Source organism: Rhinolophus hipposideros (genome assembly GCF_964194185.1).
Source record: "Rhinolophus hipposideros genome assembly, chromosome: 2".
Taxonomy (NCBI): Eukaryota; Metazoa; Chordata; class Mammalia; order Chiroptera; family Rhinolophidae; genus Rhinolophus; species Rhinolophus hipposideros.
Genome location: NC_138048.1, coordinates 46311710 through 46335858, shown reverse-complemented (window position 1 = coordinate 46335858; position 24149 = coordinate 46311710). Strand labels below are relative to the sequence as shown.

General features: G+C 40.6%; 2 protein-coding genes across 2 annotated transcripts in view; one reads left to right on the top strand and one right to left on the bottom strand.

Moving 5' to 3' along the window:
- Window positions 1-589: 589 nt before the first annotated feature.
- ADPRH (ADP-ribosylarginine hydrolase) lies at window positions 590-10176 on the bottom strand. The gene is made up of 4 exons (XM_081076519.1): window positions 9760-10176; window positions 7759-8078; window positions 5611-5971; window positions 590-3785 (listed from the first exon to the last, which is right to left on the bottom strand). Exons 2-4 carry the CDS (start codon window positions 8069-8071, stop codon window positions 3371-3373), a joined length of 1089 nt encoding a protein of 362 aa, XP_080932645.1. The 5' UTR covers window positions 8072-8078; window positions 9760-10176; the 3' UTR covers window positions 590-3370.
- Window positions 10177-16938: 6762 nt separating this feature from the next.
- Window positions 16939-24149, top strand: part of CD80 (CD80 molecule) — a 37425-nt gene continuing 30214 nt past the window's right edge. The window contains exons 1-2 of the mRNA XM_081030229.1: window positions 16939-17038; window positions 17262-17556. Coding sequence (XP_080886355.1) covers window positions 17472-17556 — 85 coding nt within the window. The 5' untranslated portion in view covers window positions 16939-17038; window positions 17262-17471. The remainder of the gene's footprint in view (window positions 17039-17261; window positions 17557-24149) is intronic.

The following is a 24149-nucleotide window of genomic DNA, read 5'->3' as shown; positions in this document are numbered from 1 at the left end:
AACTGGCCTGACATTCCCACTTCCGGGCATTTATCCAAAGGAAATGAAAACAGGATCTTTTTTTTTTAATTAAATTTATTGGGGTGACAAGTGTTAGTAAATTTACATAGATTTCAGGTGTACAATTCTGTATTACATCATCTATAAATCCCATTGTGTGTTCACCACCCAGAGTCAGTTCTCCTTCCATCACCATATATTTGATCCCCCTTACCCTCATCACCCACCCCTCACCCCCCTTACCCTCTGGTAACCACTAAATTATTGTCTGTGTCTATGAGTTTTTCTTTCTCATTTGGAAAACAGGATCTTGAAGAGATATTCGCACCCCGATGTTCATTGCAGCATTTTCACAATAGCCAAGATATAGAAACAACCCAAGTGTCTGTCAACAGATGAATGGATAAAATAGAAAAAAAAAAAATATATATATATATATATATACATTCTCCTATTTTACTTATCCATTCATCTATATGTGACATATTATTCAACCATGAGAAAGAAGGAAACCCCACCATTTTCAACAACATGAATGGATTTTGAGGTTATTATAAGTAAGATATGCCAGACAAGAAAGACAAACACTGCATGGTATCATTTATAGGTGGAATTTTTTTTAAAGTCGAACTCATAGAAAAAGAGTAAAGTGGTCGCCAGGGGCTGGGGGAAATAGGGAGAGGTTGGCAAAAGTATACAAACTTTCAGCTATAAGGTAAGTAAGTCTAAGGATCTGACGTGAAATGTGACTATAACTGATAACACTATATTGTATAACTGCAGTTTGCTGAGAGTAGAACTAAGACGTTTCAATACACACATAAATAAGATAAATATGTGAGGTAATGGATGTGTTAATTAACTAGATGGAGGAAATCCTTTCACAATGTACACATTTATCAAATCACCACAATGTAGGCTTTAAATTTTTGTCTATGTCAATTATACCTCTATAAAGCTGAAATTTTAAAAACCAGACTGGGATAGACTGGGTTATTAATACTGCCTCCCCCCACCAAAGACCAAAAACACTATGTGATCTTCCCATGATGATGCTAAGGGACAGGAAAAGAATATGTATGAAGGCAGTAAATAAAAATAAAATCATTTCATGTTTCCTTCTCACTAAGTTGAGACCATTCACCAAACCAGTTACACAGCAGTGAGGCCTCAGATTCCACTTGTTAAAATATTCTGCCCTTTTCCATATAGTAAGATCCAAGCATCTCAGGTCTGCTGTTTAGTCAGTATTAGTAGAATCCTAGTGCTCCGACTTGAAAATGCAGGCATTCCTAACTACTGGTAAAAGAAACCTCAGCAAGACGAAGAGAAAATGTTTTCTCTTCTTCTATAGCTACAGAAAAGCACATACTATTCTGCATTATGAACTCAGTTCTTATCAAGTGGGAAATTGAGAACAGTCCTGCCCATTATTCTCCATCTTAATCTTTTTCTTAGGAGTCTTGTGTTAAAATGTTTTCTATACTGTTTTCTATTATTCCAAAACTGTCCTCAAAATATTTATGCAAAGGAGTCTTTTAAGACATCTGAATTTAAGAGATTACTATGTTCTGTGAATTGTAACCCACTACCCCTAAAAATAGACAATTTTGATTGATTGTCCCACTGAAGCATCTGTTGTCCTACATAACGGTAATATATAAAATGACATGTCTGTTTTCTGAAATATATAAATACACATGAGAGTTTTTTGAGCCAGAAAAACAGACATGTTTCTACATACAAAAGAATTGGAAATCCCATGCCTTTGCTGGAGTCCTACTTCAAATACAGAGAGCCTTGTCTCATTTCAGTCAGCACATAGGCATGGTTAGGGCATCAAACTCTCCATTTCTTATAGTGCATCTTGGCCAGGTTGCTCCTGGCAATCATAAAAAAGAGGACATAGGAAAGAAGTGGAACTGCATATTGACAGCATTCATATCAATACAACTTGAACTTCCAGAGTAAGTTCAAGTTGAATGTCTCTCAGGCGCCAGGTAGAGAAGCCACAAAGAGAATAAGGCACAATCCTCTACTACAAGGAGCCTGAGGGTGCCACAGATCAGGCTCACAATCACCATACAGCAGGATAGTGTAGTGACAGCTAGGCACAGAGGGCTGTGAGCACAGTGAAGAGAAAGCAGACACATGCCTGAGCAACCAGAGCAGGTTTCATCTAGGAGGTTCTATCTGAGCTGGGGCTTGCAGGATAAGTACGAACTTACCAGGAGAAAAAGGAGAGGGAAAGGCATCAAGAAATAAAGAAAGGGGGTGATGTATTCATTGAATACGATTAGAAGTTCAGCACGATCAATTTTTTATTTGTAAAGATAACTCTGGAGGGCAACGAAGAAGGCAAGACTGGAGTTAGAAGGACCAGCTAGGAGGCTAATCAACAACATTCATTTAATATATACTGATTAGGTATCTCCTGTGTGCTAGGTTCTGCCTAGAGGAGAATAAAGACAAGCAAATAGGCAACAACAACCTAAGCATGTTAAGTGCCATGTCCAGTAAGTAGAGCGCAGCCAGGAGAAGCATCTCCCCAGACCTGAGTATCCTGGATTGCAGAAATCCAGATGAAAAATACTTGGTGCAAGAAGGTAAAAGGGTGATAGATTTAAAGGATGTTTAGGAGGTAGAACCATGTTGCAGAAGCTGTTGGGACCCTACATATACTGCTCGCTGTTCCCATGCTCCCTATGGCTTGCTACTGCAAGCATCTCTGAGTCTTTACTTGAAGACATTCATGTTTGGCTTGCACAAGAGACAAGCTTAGGAGCGCCAGGGACTTGGCACTGAGGACCACCGATGTCAGATGGACAGCAGTGGATATAAATACCCAGGTTCACGTGTCCCTCAGGTGGGACAGCCATGAGGAGTGCCTTACAAAGAGGACCCAGTTGCCGACAGTGGTAACCTGCTCATGAATGCACCTTGTACTGGCTCCTCTTCCTTCCCTGTCTCACTTCCCCACGCTCCTCCCAGTACTCCCTGGAATCGCCTCCCAAATAAACTACTTGTGCTCAAATCATTGTTGAGTCTACATTTGAAACAACAGAAAAAACTTCCTGAAAGATTAGCTGATGAAAACGAAGACTCAAACAGGAGGCCATGAGATTTCTAGCTTGGGAGACGCTGACCCCATAGACTGAGATAAGGACTCTTCAGGACAAGAAGATGGAGAGATTCAGGGAGAACAGGATGAGCCTGGAAAGACTGAGCTTCAGGTGCCCAATGAATTTATTATCTCCAAAGTCCCTGAATACGAAGTTAAGACTCTTGCCTTTGGAAGAAGTGAAAAGAAACTGAGCAGAAAAGGGACTACACAAGAGGAGAAACCACGAGAAATAAACATCACATCTTCCTAAAGGGCAATTACAGTATCTTCCTTTGACCCAAGAGAATATAAAGCCCTAGCTGTCTCTTCCAGCCGGTTTCTGTATTCTAGTTTCTCGTAGTTGGAGGGATTCACGCCTTTAAAACCATACATAACTCCCCACCAGCAGCCAGCAATGGCAGCTGTAGAATCACTGTCTCCACCATGGAAAAAGGCTCGGTGGGCAAGCTCCTTCCAGGAGTCTCCTGCAGCCAAGATGGCATCGTAGGCAATCATGGGGGCATCGTGTCCACTACTGCCACCCCAGCCTTGGTAGCTCACGGAGGTGTAGAACTGATCCCTCTCCTTCACACCATAGGGCTTGGGGAAGGTAGGGGCTGATTTGCCATCCAAAATCCCCCTAAGTTTTAGGTACTTTTCCCATTGGTCTTGGAAGTAGGACCTGGAGGAAGGAAAAAAATCTACAGTCAATTAAAAAAATAAAGTCAATAACCATAAGGAAAGGTATCAGATGGATGTGTGAACAGGGAAAATTCCAAGATGTTTCAAGTTCTTGTATTAATATCATAAACGATATTAAAAAAAATCAAAATGAGCTGTAACATTCATTCAATAAATTTTTGCTGAGAATTGATATAAACAAGGTACGGATACCTATTGCTAAATAAACAAGATATATAGCAAGTCAAAGGTGAGAAGTAAAAGTCTGTTTTTCCTGAGTTGAGACTAATGTGTCACTTTTCAAGGGGGAACTTTAGTCTGTCATTATGTATTTTATTTTATAATTTATTTTATTTTATTAGTAAAAATTGTATATATTTAAGGTATACAACATGATGATTTGATATACATATATATGGTCAAATGATTACTACAGGCAAGCTAATTACCGTATCATCTCCTTATAGAGTCACTTTTTCTTTTCAAAAGGGAACTTCGAAAATCATGACCATAGGTGATTTCAGCAGAAATCTTCTGGACCTTTTGTTTCCAAAAAAGGCAATGTGAAGTGAACTCAGAAAAAGGGGAAGATATAACGAATATTGGTGAGGATGTGGAGAAAAGGGAACCCTTATGCACTATTGGTGGGATTATAAATTGGCACAACCACTGTGGAACACAGTTTGGAAGTTCCTAAACATACAATTCACCAATTCCAATTCTGGGTATTTATCCTAAAAAAAATAAAACAAAACAAAACAAAAAAACTGATTCGAAAAGATATCTGCACCCCTATGTTCATTGCAGCATTATTTACCATAGCAACAAACTAGGTGTCCATCGATAGATGAACGGTAAAAAAGATGCGGTACATATACACAATGGAATATTACTCAGCCATAAAAAAGAATGAAATCTTGCCATTTGTGACAATATAGATGGACCTAGAGAGCATTATGCTAAGTGAAATAAGTCAGAGGAAGACAAATACTGTATCATTTCACGTATATGTGGAATCCAAAAAAAACTAAATGAATGAAATAAAACAGACTCATAGATACAAAGAACAAACTGATAGTTGCCAGAGGGTTGGGTGGTGGGGGATGGGCAAAAAAGGTGAGGGGATTAAGAGGTACAAACTTATAGTTATACCACAAGTTAAGTCATGGGATGTAATGTGGAGCACAGGGAATACAGTCAATATCGCAATAGCTTTATAAGGTGATAGATGGTTGCTAGACTTCTCGTGTTGATCACTCCATAACACAGGTATCAAATCACTACGTTGTACACCTGAAACTAATATAATATTGTATGTCAATTACACTTTAAATTAACAAGAGCTTTATTAATATATTCCAGAAAAAAAGGAGAAGATGTGGTTTTACCACTTAGTAATAATCAGCTAGTAAAAACCTATCTCTGGGGCATTCTAAGAAAAGATTTCAAGAAAAGATTTCAAAATATTGTATGTCAAGACAACACCGAAAAAACAAGTTCCAGGAGAGAAACAGGAAGGTTCATCTCAGTACAGGATAGCCACAAAAACTACAGAAAGGTGGGATGCAGAACAGCATCCGGAAGGAGGGAAGCCCTGCAGCTGCACTACTCACTGAGGTCTTCACTTGTCTACTTGGTGGCAACCACTGCTGGAACTGCACCTGAAATCCTTAGCAGGTAGGCAGGGAGGGGGCTGGATGCAGTGACGACAAAACTGGATGGTGAGAACAGCTGCTATGATCTAGGAGTTCTGGGCATACACACACATGCATGTCTGCTCACAGACTCAACCATTTTCTAGCAGGAGCCTGCACCGACAAACTTACCAGTGTTGGAGGTTCTTCTCCACGAAGTAGCCTGATTGCTCAATGTACTTTTTAGCTTCTGGTAGCACCTCCATCAGTCCTTTTCCCCACTGCAAAGGAGACTTGCCATTCACAGCATAGGCTGTAAAAAGAGCAGACACAAGGGCTCCCAGGTAGCCTGTGGGGTGGTGGTGGGTCATCCGGCCGCTCTCAATGCTAACCTGGATCAGTGTATCCAGCTGACTGTGATGAGGGAACCTGAGACCGATGCACATGGCCCGCATAGCAGCCCCACAGCCGCCCGCATGGCTGTTAAAGGGAACCCTCCAGCCCTCGGCTTGGTCTGGCTTCAGCAGCATGGCGTTATGCATGCAGGTGTTACCTGTGGAAAAGGGGGGTAGGGGACAGGGTCAGTGTAACCAAAGCAAAGGGTCCAGAGGGAGGAAAGAAGCAAACTCTGCTTCCAAGTGTCTTTGGTGGGAAGGGTAAGCCAATGCTGCCTCACTTAACATATACCCCTTACCATGATAAGCTTTAAGAAGTAGAGTCATATACAGAGCCTTGGAATTTTTGCCAGTTATTACTGAGACATCACAATAACTCAAAAAGGTAGGTATAACATGTTTTTTTAAATAAATAAGCTAAGGCTCAGAGCTTAAGAACCTTTTTCAAAATCACATAAGCAGCTAGTGAGCAGCTCATCATGCTTCATAAACACTGTACTCCAAGACCAAGCCCTTTAAGAACCCAACTGAAATTCCCAATGTCAGGAAGGGGCCACAGTTCTAGAGTAAAGAGCGCTGGGCTCAGAGATGGAACAATGGGTTCAGAGCAACAATGTGCCTGTGGGTGCCCTTGGTTTTCTCCTAGGTGAGAGCAGCATAATCCAGTCTTGTCCCATCTCACTATCCTGGGAACTCTGAATGCACGCATAACCGAAGCAGAGGAAGTAACATACTGTGGGATATGATATTACTGTTCCCTTATACTCAGTTTATGCACAACTATGCCATAGAAGGCACAGATGGACAAAGAACACTTTGCACTTGTTAAACTGATGAGATATCAGACCTTGAGAAAGGATGAATAGAGGCTGGCTTCTAAGGCCAATCCTTGGGGTCACCAGAGACCCTGAGTGTGTGTGTGGGATGGGAGCTTTTCAACAAGAGGTGCTTTTCATCAGCTAAGCTGAATTGTGTGCCCCAAAATCTGTGTGCCGAGGCCCTAACCCCTAGCACCTCAGAATGTGATTGGATTTAGCGATAGGGCCTTTAAAGAGGTGATGAAGTTAAAACAAGAACGTTACGATGGGCCCTCATATAATCTAATTGGTGTCCTAATAAGAAGAGGAAATGTGGACACACAAGACACCAGGTATGTACACTGTGAGAGGACACAGGTATAAGGAAGTCATCTGGAAGATAAAGGCCTCAGAGAAAAACAAACCTTCTGACGCCTTGATCTCAAAGTTTTAGCCTCTGAAACCGTAAGAAAATAAATGTCTGTTCTTTAAGACACCGATCTATGGCATTTTGTTATGGCAGCTCAAGCTGACTAATATAGGAGAAGAGGCAGGTCAGATGGGCTAGGGAAAAGGTGATTCAAATCACCTGGGGGCCCAAGTGCCTGTAACAATTTCCCAAAGTGGGCAAAAACCATTTGTGAGCAGACCTGGAAACAAAAAGAATCTCTTCAAGACCCTTTCCATTCTCCTTTAAAAAGAAAAATATGTTTTCCTTATACTTGTTCATTACAGAAAACTTAGAAAATACCAATAAACAAGAAAACAAGAAACTATAAATACTTCATTAACCAGATACAATTATGAACATCTGCATATATTCTTCCAGGCTTCTCCCAACAGGTATATATTATACTTTTAATGACTGTGGCTTTATAAGATACATCCTGTTGTGTAACCTACTTACCTTTCACTTAATATATAACGTCTTTCTAGATCAGTAAATATTTATCTGTATAATTTTAAATGGCTGCAAAAATGTATCACCATAATTAAATAAATTTGGGACATTTAGGTTGTTTCTATTTTTATCACAACTATAAAAACTACTGTCTCCTTGATATTTAAATCTCGATCAACATTTTTGATGACTTCCTTGGGCCTGTTTTATTCTCCCCCTGCCCTGGACCTCTACTGGCTACAGTTACCTGGTGCCCGGCCGTCCATGTCTCCCATGCAGTCTTGGTAATGCTTAGCAAGGAGGGCGTACAGTCGAGCCAAATCCAAGACTTTCCCAGCTTCCACGAGAGCGTCTGCAGTGGCCAGGTGCATCACTGTGTCATCGCTGACTCTCCACCTCTCCACATCTATGGCGTCCAAGCCACCAAGCTGGCCCAGCTGCTGGTGAATCTTCTCTCCATCCCTGAGGAACTCCCACTTCCCATTGAAGTACCCCAAGGCATCTCCAGCTGCACTCAGCACCATGGCAGCCACATACCTCTCGACCAATCCCCCACACATGGTAAGGCTGTTTTGGGGGGAAATTAAGACACACAGGGGATCAGGAGAAAGAAAAATTAGAAAAAACAAGAGCCTTATCTGCATTTGAATTGAGTACTCACTACTTGTAAGTGTTGCATTAAGTGCATCTCATTTAATCCTCATAACTGCTCTAAGAGGGATGTGTTATTGGGCCCATTTTACAGGTAAGTAAAATGAGGATTAGAGAGATAACAGTTTCAGAAATGTTAAGTGACTTGTCTTAGGTCACAGAGCTAATTGGCATGGCTAGGATTCCCTCTGACTCCAAGGCCAACAATTTTAACTACAACTCTGCAAATGGCAAGCCCATTACATTCCGCAAGTCAAACCAAGCTTATCATTTTCTCTTTTTAGTTGAGATTTGGCTTTGGAAGTGCATCCCTCCTTTACTTAAACAACAGTACTTTCTATTACAACGCCCGGTTCACAAGGCACCTGCACATTCTTGTGTCATTAGTAAGCAGGGATGATAGTATGCATTTCACAGATAAGAAACTGGGGCTCAGAGGGTAATTTCACACAGTCAGTGAGTAGAGACACTGGGACCCGAATTTTCTGATTCCAGGCCACTAACCTCAGCGCAAACCTACTTACCTTAGGCAACCTCTTGTGCCACAGCCTCTACATCTTTAAAATGGTGATAAAAATAGTAACAATCTCTTGGGTTTGTTGTGAGGAGTAAATGAATCATTCTCCCCTCGGCTCAAGCTCTTTTCACACTCAATATCCCGTTCCTCCCTTCCACTGACTTAAAGCCAATGACTCAGGGTTTAGTGTAAGTCCTAGGGCTTCCAGGAGTCCTTCCTTAGTTGCACTGCTGTTGGCTGGGGAATGCAGGCTGGCAAGAACCAGAACAGTAAATGAAGATGGATTGAGCATTCCAATACTGATCATGCTTAATTTCTTAGCTCACAAGATACTTGTAAAGCGTTATGTACATGTTTCCTTATTTATAAATGATGCCTTCGAAGTGGAGTTCTGGGCTACTACACCTGACTCTGCCAATAATCAGTTGTGTGATTGCGGAGAAGCCACCCACCCTGGATCTGGATTTTCGCTTTTAATTAGAGTGAGGGAGGAGGAGGTCTATAGGTGCTCCCGGGGTCCTGTCCTGTGCAGAGAGCTTCAGGGGACCAACTTTTAATCCACCGGTACCTGCTCTCCAAATTCCCTAGGCTTCCTTTCTGTATATTCCTTCTGGCTCCACCGAATACATGATTTGCGAGTTGCACTCACAAAGTGGGGGGTAGGGGATGATGACCATCTCTTTTCGCTGGAAATTCTTTTTAACTTTCATACATATTGCTCTAGCCTCCGCTTTCAGAACGCTGCTATTCCTTAAACTCCTTTGAACTTTTCCAGTTTACATTCTTGCTCCCGAACAATAAATTCAAAACTAAGGTTGGAAAGCTGCTTCCAGACAGACCTCCGCTCCTTTCCTGGGGGGATGGGGGGAAGGGCGCCGAGACCGGGATGGGGCACCAGGTCACTGCTGGGGAAGGAGGGAGAGGTGGGAGGCAGGGGGTGTATGGGGGGAGGGAGGTCGGGAGATCGCACACCCCCGACAGGGCCTGGGAAAGAAGGGAGGGGGGGAAAGCGGGCGGGGCCTGGTTACCGCCAGGAGAGGAGCGCCCGCGGAGGTGGGGGAGGACAGCAGGCTGGGGTACCTGGTGGCCGCGACGAGTGGTGCACGGAGGACTTGGGCGAGGACGGGCGCGGGGTCTTCAGCGTGTGCGCAGAGGCCTGGCTGCACACGGACTGCAGGAGGTGCGTGGCGGACCCCGCCGGGGCGTAGCTTTGCGCAAGACAGGGGTGGAGCGGTGTCGCCGCGCTTGGGGACCGCGCCCAGATTCAACCGCCGCGGGAGGAGTGCCCCGGCGCCTTGCGCTCCGCCAACTCCGTGCGCCTCCTGTGGCCTCGCGAGCGGCTTCTGGGCACTGCGGCGGCCTCCTGTGCCCGAAGGAGCGGGGCCACGGGTCAGAAGGGCGCCCAGAAGGGCCTCGCCTCTCAGAATGTTCGGACTCCGCACCCGGAAGTTCTCATTTGGTGACTCACGTGTCTCTTCTGTGTCGTTGTAAACCAGTAACGCTACAAACGCCGGGAAAAGGGCGAGACTTTTGTCACCTTCCTGAGCTCCTCACCCATAATAGGGACCCATATAAGTACTTCTTACGGTGGCTGTTAGAATTAGTTTTAACCCTTGTCACTTACTTGGCAGCAGAATGAATTTTCATCCTGACAGTAAATAAAACCAAAGAAAAACTAAGAGTATTTTTTTCTGAATAATAGTGTCACTTTTTAATAGAATTAAATCAATAACTAAAGAAGAGGTTCAGGCTATAATAAAGAACAAAAAAGCATTTATGAGCAAAAGGAGAGAGACACAGATGCAAGGAGGAACGCAAACTGCATTCCATAGTGAACAAAGAAAGGAGGGTTTTTAAAGGCAAAAAACACAAAGTGTAATTCTTTCACGCAAATGAAGGATTGTTGGCTAGGTTAACAGAAATTGGTTAGTCCCAATGTTACGGGAGAGTGGGCCTTTCTCGCTGAGAAGTCCTGGCTTGGCTCCAACACCCCGGGGGGTCGAACCCAGGCCTCAGGGAGGAGCACTGGGAAGCTTAGCCTCTCTGTTACCGGAGGATGGGCCCATCTTGACGCAGTGTCCAGGTTCTTGGTGTCTTGAGCAAAGAATTGAACGAGATACCAAGGTAAAGTAGTGAAAAAGCAGTTTATTAGAAGAAAAAGTACACTTCAAAGAAATAGAAGCAGGCCTGAGCAGAAAGCAATGGCTCAAAGTGCATTATTAAAAGGGACAGTACACTCCAAAGAGTTTGGAGTGTGCCCCAAGGAAAGGAAAGGCAAAAAGTGGGCAAAAGTGGCATTATTAGGAGAAAAAGTACACTCCAAAAGGTTTGGAGTAGGACCCCAAGCAAAAGCAAGGCTCAAAAAGGCAAAGGGCCAAAGGAGCTTGAGGGTTTTATCTGGGATGGGGTGTTCCTCTCCAGGTTTGGGACCTCTTGATTGACACCTGTGATTAACATGTCCATCTCTTCAGACTGCACATGTTCTCTACAGTTTGAAATTGTTAACTGCAAGCTGATTGGCCCTTCCCTGTACCTCGGCAGTTAATCTTGGTAGGCTCTGCAGCTTGAATGGTTTTGTTACAAACTCGGTAGCAACTAGATTACACCCTGATATTTAGATCTCACTTATATGTGGAATCAAAAGAATCTAGGGGCAGCCAGATGGCTCAGTTGGTTAGAGCACAAGCTCTCAACAACAAGGTGGCTGGTTCAATTCCCACATAGGATGGTGGGCTGTGCCCCCTGCAACTAAAGATTGAAAACGGCGACTGGACTTGGAGCTAAGCCGTGCCCTCCACAACTAGACTGAAACACACTGTTCCCCAATATTCCCCAATAAAATATTAAAAATAAAGAATGTAATAAACAGGCAAACAAAACAGAAATAGACACATAGCTACAGAACAACCTGATGGTTGCTAGACGGGAGGGGGTTGGGGGATGGGAGAGAAAGGTGAAGGGATTAGGAAGTACAACTTGCAGGTAACAAAATAGTCACAGGGATGTAAAATACAGCATGGGGAATATAGTCAGTAATGTTGTATAGATTATGTAGGATGTCAGATGAGTACTGGACTTACTGGGGTGATCACTCCATAGATTATATAAATGCCTAACCACTGTGTTGCACACCTGAAACTAATATAAAATAATATTGAATGTCAACTATAATATATATATATATACATATATATATATATATATATATATAGTCACAGGATATAAAGTCAATGGTATTAGAATAGTTATGGAGTAGGCTTGGTGGGGTCATGACTTTGTGAGGCGTGTAAATGTCTAATCATTATGTTGGTTTGTACACCTGAAACTAATTTAAAAAAGAGTTCAGAAAACAATAATCAATACAAAAGCAAATATAAGATCATGTGACTGACTTAATAAGCTATACCTGAAATCCTGCCTATGACCAAACACCACTCACTAGGACATGGACGACATGAAGGAGCATCAAGTGGTACAAAGTGATGGTGCAAACATGGGCACAGTGGTCTCCAGATTCATCTAAGAGTGCTTTATTTGTCCTTCACTTAAAGAATGAGCGTGCAATTCAGACTCAGCAGCAACTAGATTACACCCTGATATTTGGAGTTTTTTGTCTGAACTGTTAGCATTTGAATTTTGTATGCATTCATTCACTCATTCATTTATTCTTTCAGAAAATATTTCTCAAGTGATCATACTGTGCCAGGAACTGTAGAGGCAATGAGGATACTGAGAGCTTATATTCCTCTTTGCCTTTACCACTTGATCGCCCACATACCTAGAACTACTGGATTTGAAATGAAATTTTGGAGACCTAATGTTTAAAATGCAAGGCACAGCAAAAAATTTATTACACAGCCTTAGCTAAGAAAGTTTTTCTAATTGTTGGAAAATGACAGAGAGAAATACTTTCTGCAATTTGGAGTCAATAGCTTTAGTTTACTCATCTTCCCAAGAAGGAGGTAATAAAAGACCATCTTTCCTCATTTTTCTCATGTATATAAATGTTCCATTAATTATAATTTGTATCTACATGGAATTTTATTTTAAAATATTTCACTTACGCAACGTTCAAATATTCCTTGCTTGTCTTGCTTTTCACTTTTTCCAGTTTCATTGTATGTGTACTTCAACATCTTTTGTTTAAATCTAGTCTTAATCTGATTCTTATTTTAAATTGCATAGAAACCATAAAGATGAACCAGTCAGAAGTGAAGAATATAATAACTGAAATGAAAAATGCACTACAAGGAATCACCAGCAGAGAGATGAAGCAGAAAATCGAATCAGCAATTTGGAAGACTACGTAGCATAAAACACCCAATCGGGAGAGTGAAAAAAAATTTTTAAAAATGAGGATATTTTAAGAGCTCTCTGGGACAACATCAAGCATAATATTTGCATCATAGGGGTACCAGAAGAAGAGAGAAATCAAGAAATTGCGAACCTATTTGAGAATAATGACAGAAAACTTTTCTAACCTGGTGAAGGAAATAGGCATACAAGCCTAGAAAGTGCAGAGAGTTCCAAACAAGATGAACCCAAACAGGCCCACACCAAGACACATTATAATTAAAATGGCAAATGTTAAAGACAGAGTCCTAAAAGCAGCAAGAAAAAGGCAATTAGTTACCTACAAGAGAGCTCCCATATGATTGGTAGCTGATTTCTCAACAGAAACTTTGCAGGCAAGAAAGAATTGGCACGAAATATTCAAGTGATGAAGAGTAAGGACCTGCAAACCAAGATTACTTTACCAAGCAAAGCTATCATTTAGAATTGAGGGACAAATAAAGAGCTTCCCAGAGAAGAAAAGCTAAAGGAGTTCATTACCCCCAAACCAGTATTTCAAGAAATTCTTCCCCCCCACATTTCTTCTTAACGGGAAGAAGTGGGGGGTGGGGGTTGGCGGGAAAGAACATAAATATGAATAACAAAATGGCAATAATACCTATCAATAATCACCTTAAATATGAATGGATTAAATGCTCCAATCAAAAGACGTAGGGTGGCAGAATGGATAAGAAAACATGACCCACACATATACTGTCTACAAGAGACCCACTTCAGGTCAAAAAACACACAGAGACTGAAAGTAAAGGGACAGAAAAAGATATTTCATGTGAATGGACATTTTTAAAAAAAGACTGGGATAGCAATGCTATACCAGAGAAAATAGAATTTAAAACAAAGGCTATAATAAGAGACAAAGAGGGACATTACATAATGATAAAGGGATCAATCTATCAAGAGGATGTAATCCTTATAAACACTTATGCACCCAACATAGGAATACATAAATATATAAAGCAAATATTGACTGACTAAAAAGGAGAGATTGACAATAATACAATCATAGTAGGGGACTTTAACACCCCATTGACACCAATGGACAGATATTCCAGAAAGAAAATTAACATGGAAACAGTGGCCTTAAATAACACACTAACACTGATAAATTTATTTGATATTTTTAGAGCGTTTCATCGAAAAGCAGCAGAATATACATTCTTTATAAGTGCTCATGGAACATTTGCCAAGATAGACCACATGTTATGCCACAAAACAAGTCTCAATAAATTTAAGAAGACTGAAATCATATCAAGTATCTTCTCTGACCATAATGGTATGAAACTAGAAATAAATTACAAGAAAAAACTGAAAAACACACAAACACATGGAGGCTGAATAACATGCTACTAAACAGTGAATGGGTTAACAATGAGATCAAGGAAGAAATCAAAAGATACCTTGAGACAAATAAAAACAAAATGACCCAAAATCTATGGGACACAGCAAAAGCAGTCCTAATAGTGAAATTCATAGCAATGCAGGCCTACCTAAAGAAACGAGAAAAATCTCAAATAAAAAATATAACCTTACACTTAAAGGAACTAGAAAAAGTTCAGCAAACAAAGCCCAAAGTGAGTAGAAAGAAGGGAATAATAAAAATCAGAGTGGAACTAAACTGAATAGAGTCTAAAAAAAAAAATACAAAAGATCAACAAAACTAAATGCTTTTCAAATGTTCTTTGAAAAGATAAACAAAATTGATAAACCTTTAGCGAGACTCATCAAGAAAAAAGAGAGAGGACCCAAATAAAGAAAATCAGAAATGAAGAAGGAGAAGTGACAACTGACACTACTCAAATACAAAGGAGCATAAGAAAATATTATGAACAATTATATGCCAACAAATAGACAATCTGGAAGAAATGGATAAATTCCCAGAAACATACAAATTTCCAAGACCAAATCAAGAAAAAAACAGAAAATCTGAACCAACTGATTACTACTAATGATATCGATACAGTAATCAAAAAACTCTCAATAAACAAAAGTCCTCGGCCAGGTGGCTTCACAGGTGAATTTTACCAAACATTCAAAGAAGAATTAACACCTATCCTTCTCAAACTATTCCAAAAAATTCAAGAGGAGGGAAGAAGTTGAAGAAGATACAAATAAATAGAAGCATATACTGTGCTCATGGATAGGAAGAATTAACATTGTTAAAATGTCCATAATACCCAAAGCAATCTGTAGATTAATGCAATCCCTAGCAAAATACCAATGGCATATTCCACAGAACTAGAACAAATAATCTTAAATTTTGTATGGAACCACAAAAGACCACTAATAGCCAAAGCAATCTTGAGAAAGAAGAACAAAATTGGAGTTATCTCTCTGCCTGATATTAAACTATACTTCGAGGCTATAGTAATCAAAACAGCATGGTACTGGCATAAAAACAGACACATGTGAGTAAATCAATCTAACAGAATAGAGAACCCAGGAATAAACCCACGCCTATATAATCATTTAATCTGACAAAGGAGGCAAGAATATACAATGGGGTAGACATTCTCTTCAATAAATGGTGTTGAGAAAACTGGACAGATACATGCAGAAAAGTGAAACTGGACTACCTTCTTACACCACATACAAGAATAAACTCAAAATTAATTAAATTCTTAAATGTAAGACCTGAAACCATAAAACTCCTAAAAGAAAATATAGGCAGTAAACTCTCTGATATTGTTCTTAGTGATATTTTTGTATCTCCTTGGGCAAGGGGAATAAAAGAAAAAAAATGAATAAATGGGACTACATCTAACTAAAATGTTTTTGCACAGCAAGGGAAACTATCGACAAAACAAAAAGACAACCTCCTGAATGGGAGAAGGTATTTGCCAAAGATGCATCTGATAAGGGACTAACATCCAAAATCTATAAAAACCTCATACAACTTAACACCAAAAAAAACAAACAATTCAATTAAAAAATTGGCAGTGGACCTGAATAGACATTTCTCCAAAGAAGACATACAAATGGCCAATAAACATATGAAAAGATGCTCAGCATCACTAATCACCAGAGAAATGCCAATTAAAACCACAGTGAGGTATCACCTCACACCTGTCAGGTTGGCTACCATCAATTAATCAACAAGTGTTGGTGAGGATGTACAGAAAAAGGAACCCTCATGAACTGTTGGTGAAATTGCAAATTGGTGCAACCACTGTGAAAAATGGCTTAGAGGTTCCTCAAAAGATTAAAAATTAAAAATTATGACACAGCAATTCCACTTCTGAGTATTTATCTGAAGAAATCGAAAACACTGATTCGAAAAGATATATGCACCCCTACGTTTATTGCAGCACTATTTACAATAGCGAAGATATGGAAGCAACCTAAGTGCCCATCAATAGACGACTGGATAAAGAGGAGGTGGTACATATATACCATGCAATATTACTCAGCCCTAAAAAAAATTGAAATCTTACCATTTACAACATTATGCTAAGTGAAATAAGTCACACTGAGAAAGGCAAATACCAAATGATCTCACTTATACGTGGATAAACAACAAAATAAATGAACAAACAAAATGGAAACAGACTCATAGATACAGAGAACAAACTGATGGCTGCCAGAAGGGTGGGGGATCGGGGAGCTGGGTGAAAAAGATGAAGGGATTAAGAAATACAAATTGATAGTTACAAAATAGTCACGGGGATGTAAAGTATAGCATAGAGAATATAGTCATTAATGTTGCAGCAACTATGTATAGTGCCATGGGACTACTAGACTAATCGGGGGAATCACTGCATAAATTATATAAATGTCTAACCACTATGCTGTACAACTGAAACTAATATAAAATGATATTGAATAACTGTAACTGAAAAAAAATTTTTTTAAAAAAAGAGGAAGTTGAAAGGGGAATGCCACCTCTGTGATATATTACGCGAGCAATTTGCCATTATTTTGGAGAAAGCCAGAAAAGAACATCTTAGAAGTGTGGACTCCTACTTTGATTTTTAACACAAGAGAAGCAAGAGTAATTGTTCTTCAGCAAGTAAGTACATTTACTATTATCTTAATATGGGATAGCTTGGTAGAACTAGTTACCAACAACTTTACTGCTTTTTAAACAAACCTATGATCAAGCCTACCTCCAAGACCTATATATAGTAGCCTTCCAAGGAGCGCTCTCAGGGATTTTATTCCCACAGGAGGCTATGGCTTCTCAAGACAATTGGACAATCATCATCAGAGTGATTATTTTCTTTATTTTTCAGGTTGTTAAAGTGAATCCAGTATCTTTCATATTCGGGAGTTTGTAGACCATCAGCTTCTCCTCGGTGTGTTTTGCAAACATAACGGGAAAACCCTCTGTGTGGGGCAACTGAACTGTCTTCCGCCCCAGCCTGGTGCATGCTGGAAGGCGCACAGGTCTCACGTGGTGTGAAATTGTTTGCTTTCATTTTCCATCATAAGCAGCCGCGGCCATGGATCAAACATTAAAACCACCCAAGCGCTTATACTTCAAGCTCTTTCAGCTATTGGTGCTGGCTGGTCTTCACTACTGTTCAGGTAAGCAAGATCCAGGAATTTGACTGAGTCCATTGTTTCAGGGCTTAGAGAAAGGAGATGGTGCTCTCAGTGCTGCCCCTTTATCATCCTGATGGCGGGAAGTGACCGGAGGAATATTTCCATCCATTTTAGGGAGGAGAAAGCAGGTCCAAGAGATTAAAAAAACTGCCCTGGATAGAACAGCAAGTTAAGTTAGCTCCAGAATCCAGACCTTAATGGGAAGGTGGGACAGTGTTCTTTTAGAAATCCAGCTTAGAACTGCGGTCTCTTCCATGAACACTAGAAGTTCCTTTGCATTTTGTAACGTGCGAAGGGCGTTGGCCTGAGGCTCTGATTCCCAGGCTAGATCTCTATGAGACATCACAGCTAACGTGCTCTGCTTCTAAAACTCAGCATTGATGATCTTTCACATTTGACAGGGGAAAAGAAAATGGGTGAGACATATAATCTTCTTAATGTTAGGTTTTTCTCTTAATAGTTATCTTTATGCTTTAGGCACTGGTGTCCTTGGCCAACACTGGCATCTGACATTTAGTGGAATAGATTTAACACAAAATTACATTTTCAGTTATTTTTAACTTACTAAAACATAGGTATTTCATATGTGTTCTGATTTCCGGAGGCTTTTATTTCAGCTCAGGGGCTGGACTTAAGGGGCTATGAAGAAGGGTGGGGTTCATCCTGCCAATAGAATGGTTCTGACTTTATTTTTAAAGCCAAAACAAAAGATTTGCTTTCTGCTGAGCAGTATAGTATCGGTTTCTTTACAATAAAGAGAAGGCTTTGATTCTCGCACAGTTTGCCAGTTTACAAAGAGCCAAATATTAAAGGCCCTTGTCTTAAGAGCTGCTTATTTTAAAATGTCTGTACTGCAGGCATTGCCCAAAATGTCTAAGGTGTGGGGAAGGAGGTAGCGAGAATGGAAGAGGACTTGGGGTGCACAGATTACTTGACTATTTTGTATATCTTTGACAGTTATATTACATTTCTAACAGTTATAATTTTCTTCTGGGAAGTTGGGGGCGCACTCCCAAACTTCTTCTGGAGAGTCTAAATGAGTTTAAAAATATTTAGAAGGAAATTAATGCAGGCTTCCTGGAAGTGTGTGTGTGTGTGTGTGTGTGTGTGTGTGTGTGTGTGTGTGTGTTAGAGAGAGACAGAGAGAGATAAAGAACCAAGGCTTTATGCCAGAAAATTAGTCATAGGCAAATGGAAGATGATTTTTTTGAGCTAAAAATATTTGGAAAAGCACCTTGTTCTATAGCTACATCTAGATTTTATTGTTGCTGTACTGAGTCACAAATGAACCCATGAGCTTATGTCTGAATTGTGCACTGGGTGGGCCTTAAAAACTGAGCCTGGGATTCCTGTCCTCAAAAAGATTTGAAAATGTTAGTTGGAGAAGGCAAAACTAATTCACAAGCAAGTGAAGAGCAGTGAAGGACCTGTAGGAGTCCAAGACCTGGGAAAGGCAGACCAGGGTTGGCTGGGGCAGCTGGATAGTCTTTATGGTAGAGGATGGGTGATGGCAAGAGAATCCTGGGTGGGACAACAGTATGTACAAAGACACAAAGGTAAGGACGAATCTGGCACAAGTGTTCATTCTTTTGTTTAATCATCTATTAATTCAACAAACATCGAGCACCTCCTATGTACAAGACACTTTTTTTGGTCCTGGGGACAAGTTGTGAGCAAAATTGACATGGTTTTGCCTTCATGGAATTTATGGTTGTTAGGAAGAAGACAAAAATTAATCAAATAATCACACAATTGAATGTATAACCAACAAACATTGTCTTTTCCTGCCAGAGGGGAAAGTGGTGAGAGTGAACTGGGAAAAGGTGAAAGGAGCAGCATGTGAGAGAAACCAAGGAGCAAGGAAGTGAAGATGGGGAGGAGGCAAGGACCAGACTCCGTAAAGGCTTAATCACCACAGGCAGGAATCTGCATATTATTTGGAGGGAACTGAGAAACCATGGAAGGGTTTTAAGCAGGGGAATAACATGACCTATACCAGTGCTGGTCACACTTTAATTTTACATACAAGTTACCTGGGGCCTCATTAAAATCCAGTTTCTAGCACAGGGGCCTAAGTATGGAAGCCAGTCCCAGTGGGAATTTCCAAATTGCCCAGAAGATTTTTGGTTCCTCTTTTCAGTCTCATTCTTCCTCAGCATGAAGGGGACCGCACAGAGTGTGTCGCTGATGTTCAGAGACACCTACGCTTCTCCTCTGACAGCTGGACAAAAATTCCTTCAGAACCATCACTGAAATGAACTCACTCTGGTGACATCAGCGTCATGGCAGAGTGAGAAGATGCCTTCATTTCTTACCTTAAATGTACAAGTCAGACAATTAAAACTCAACAAAGGATCCTCTGCTCAACACAAAGTCGCTTGAGAGATCCGCGCTTCTGACAGTGGGTGTATTGGAATGAATAGGAAATGTGGGGTGGGGAAAAGACAGGAACAGTGGCTGAAGACACGGTTCAGCATCCCTCCCCTCTTCCCCCCCCCCCAGCTCCAGCGAACCTGGTAATGGTGGAAAAGTCGGTCTGCAGCCCTCATACTGCAGCCTGACTAATATGAGGGGCAGAGGCCGTGTCCCTCCCTATGAGGGCAGCTCTGTTCCCTCATCCCCATGACAGTAGAGTCCAGTAGAGGTGGATGGGATGCTTAAACAGCACAGTAGTGCGAGCAGCCATTGACAGGAAGGCAGAGCTGCAAAATCATGAACTTGTCTCCCTTGCCTCACCCATAACCACAGAGCCCAGTAGAGGTAGTGGAGAGTGCTCCAACAACACAGTGGAGCCAGGCCATTAGTAACAAGGAGGCAGCCTCGGGTACTTGAAAAACTGGTTCTCTACTACCCACCATAACCCCCTACCTGGTGGTGGGTACCCTGTAACTGAGATGAGCTGCTCACAGAGGGGGACACCAGCACTCCAGTGGGCAAGTGGCATTTTCCTCAACCTAAGTGATGCCAAGGGTCAGAGAACAAAAACTTACATTATAACACCATCTACTGGACAAGAAAAGAAAGTAACCTACCTATCAACCTACTGAACTACTAAGAGCAAAACAGTATCTAAACAAGAAAAACATTCACTTTCTCAGAAGCACAGGTAGAGAAACAATCCACCAAGTACCATGAACAACCAAGATAACGTGGGCACAAAGAAAGACAATGAAAGTCTCCAGAAACCAAACTCAGAGTCATAGAAGACTCAATTTAAATGACAGAGAATTTAAGATTGCAGTTATGAAAAAATTCAATGAAATACAAGAAATCTCAGAAAGGTTGTTCAGTGAACTCAGTGATAAAGTTAATGAACAAAAGAAGCACTTTACCTGGCTTTGAAAGTTTGAAATTGAAACTATAAAAAAGAACCAAACAGAAATATTGAGCTGAAGAACTCAATAAATGAGAAGAGGAAAGCATCACAAAGCATCAGAAATAGAGCATACTAGATGGAAGAGAGACTTACTGAGTTCGAAGACAGAAATGTAGAAATGTTCCAGAAGGAGAAGAGAGAGAACAAAGAGCTACCATATGATCCAGCAATCTCTCTTCTGGGTATCTACCCTAAAAGTTTGAAAACACTGATTTGTAAAGATATATGTACCTCTATGTTCATTGCAGCATTATTTACAATAGCTAAGATATGGAAACAACCTCAGTGCTCATCAATAGATGACTGGATATATACAATGGAATATTACTCAGCCATAAAAAGATGAAATATTGCCATTTGCAACAACATGAATGAATTTTGAGATTATTATGCTAAGTGAAATAAGTCAGATGGAAAAGGACAAGAATCCTATTTCACTCATATGTGGGATATAAAAACAAAAAAAAACCCACAAATGAACAAACAACAGAAATACAGACAACAGAATGGCAGTTACCAGAGGGGAAGGGAGATGGGGGGAGGATGAAGAGGGTAAAGGGGGTCAAATATATGGTGACAGAAGGAGACTAGACTTTGGGTGGTGAGTACACCATAGAATGTACAGCTGTGGTATTATAAAGTTGTCCATCTGAAATTTATATAATGTTATTAACCAATGTTACCTCAATAAATTTAATTTTAAAAAGTTAACTCACTTTCAGTTAAGACTTCTCTTTTGCCACATCAAAATCAGTTAGAAATCTTGGGTTCTTTTTGGGTTGGAACAAACAGATCATGGGGAAAGACCCTATTATCTAGAAACCTGAATGAGTGAGCTGCTTTCTGTCATGATGTCTGTCTGGCGCATAACAAGACCAGAGTTCTCTGTATCTAACATAACACCTGAGGGAGATGAAAGCGACCAGAGGGTAGGAGCTGGAGGGAGAGAAGGGGGAGAGAGGAAAAAAAAGGAAACTCTTACAGAAGCTCTGCTATATACTAGGGACTTTTCCATTTATATCATTTAATTGAGTTTAATTTTACAATGATCCTGAGAGATAGGCATCATACTCTTTCTACAGATAAGGAAATAGATTAATCAGCAAATGGCTGAGCTGGGTCTAAAACTCAAAGCAGTTGGAATCCATAATATGCGCTCCTTCTAAAAGAGAGTTCTGTTTATTTAGTTATTATATGTTCCCCTCAAGTATATCTTTTCATTTCTTTCCCCTTTTCAGTTACAGCCCCTAAATCTGGGATTGGCAATATTCGGCACAATTGCCTAAAAAGGTGCCTTAGATCATTCTGAGTTACCTGACTGCTACAAAAATACCCACCATCACAAAACTCTCTTCCTAAATGCTGTGATGGGGCCATAGGCAGTCTGATGGAGGCCTGAAGAAGGAAGGGATGGTGGGATGGACGGTGCTAGTGCCCCATGATCCTGCTGTCCAAGAAGAGAGAGGGCCTGGAAATGAAACCCCTAGACACAGGCCTCCCCCAGGGACTCTGTGTGGGTCCAGGGGATATGGGGTGGGGAAGGCACAGCATGGTAGCGTTGAAATGGGGAGCCGTTGTGAAAGAGCTTAGGACTCTTTTTAAATTTTTTTTTAATTAAGTTTTTTTAAAATTCAGATTTATTGGGGTGTCAATGGTTAGTAAAATTACATAGATTTCAGGTGTACAATTCTTATTAAATCATCTATATATCACATTGTGTGTTCACCACCCAGAGGGATTCTGCTTTTAGGTCAAGCACAGCATAGGAAAAGTGACCATGGCTTCTGAATGAAAAATCAGAAAATATAGTCTGACAAGGAATTTTGATGCAACTGATGAGTGCTCAGGAGATAACAAAAGATGCAGTTTAGATGCTGAAATGTTGGTATTTCTAGTATATGCTGATGGAAAAATGCGCAGAATGTTTTAAATGGGTGCCCTTCAGCAAAACTAGGTTGTAGGGCAACTGTTGTGTGGATTGCAGAGATTAAGAGGGATAAAGAGAGGACACAGATCTGTGTAGGGTAGCTGAAAAGGGAAGAAATGGTCCAGAGGCATAACAGAGGCCTTATCCTTTCAGTCTAAAGTCATGGGGTCAATCCAGCCTGGAAGGAAAAGAACTGTTTCACTAAGCAAAAGAGCTTAGTGACGGGGCTTGGCTGGGGTGCGGGCAGTGTTCTCTTACTTACCCTAGAACTGGGGCCTAACATTGGGGAAATCAGTACATAAGAAGTGTGGCCTGTAAAGCTTGGGCTAGAAAGTATAAAACTGGGGCAGTTTCCTTTCCACAGCCTGGTTTCCTCTTCTGTAGAATAAGACAATCTGTAAAAATGAATGATCATGAAAATCCCTTCAAGATCTCACATTTCTTAACTGTGACTTCCATACTCCCGTGGGGCTGAGTACATGTCTAACCCACAGCTGGAGCGCATATGCTAGGTCTCCTAAAGTCCTTCTTAAAGGACTAGTGGACTTTCCCCCTCATTGTCTGTAAAGAGATAAAAGGATTAAGAAAGTATCATACACACATACACACACACACACACACACAGAGTGCCAAAAAAAATGTATACACATTTTAAGGAAGGAAAAGTGTATTAAAATTGTAATACTCGATACATACCGATAACAAAAGATGAATACAAGTCACTTTTGACTTCTGCAATTACAGGAAGTGTTCAAAGTAATTACCATCAGTGTCCAGACACTTCTGATTTGGATAAACTACTTCTTGAGCAACGTTGACCAATGTGTCCACTTGTATATACTTTTTTGACATCCCCGGTATATAGGTGTGTGTGTGTGTGTGTGTGTGTGTATACACACACACATATACACAAATATATACATATATGTGTATGTATTATATATGTATATACACACACACAATAGACTATTATTCATTATCATCATCATTCCTTAAATAAGAAGGAAATTCTGAGACATGCCAAAACATAGATGAAACTTGGGGATGATATGCTAAGTGAAATAAGCCAGTCACCAAAAAACAAATACTGCATGATTCCACTTATATGCAGTATCTAAAGTAGTCAAATGCATAGAAACAGAACACTGAGTGGTGGTTACCAGGGTAGAACAAGGGGAGTTGTTTAATATGCACAGAGTTCCAGATTTGCAAGACGAAAAAGTTCTGGAGATCTGTTTCACAACAATGTTAGTATACTTAACATGTCTGAAC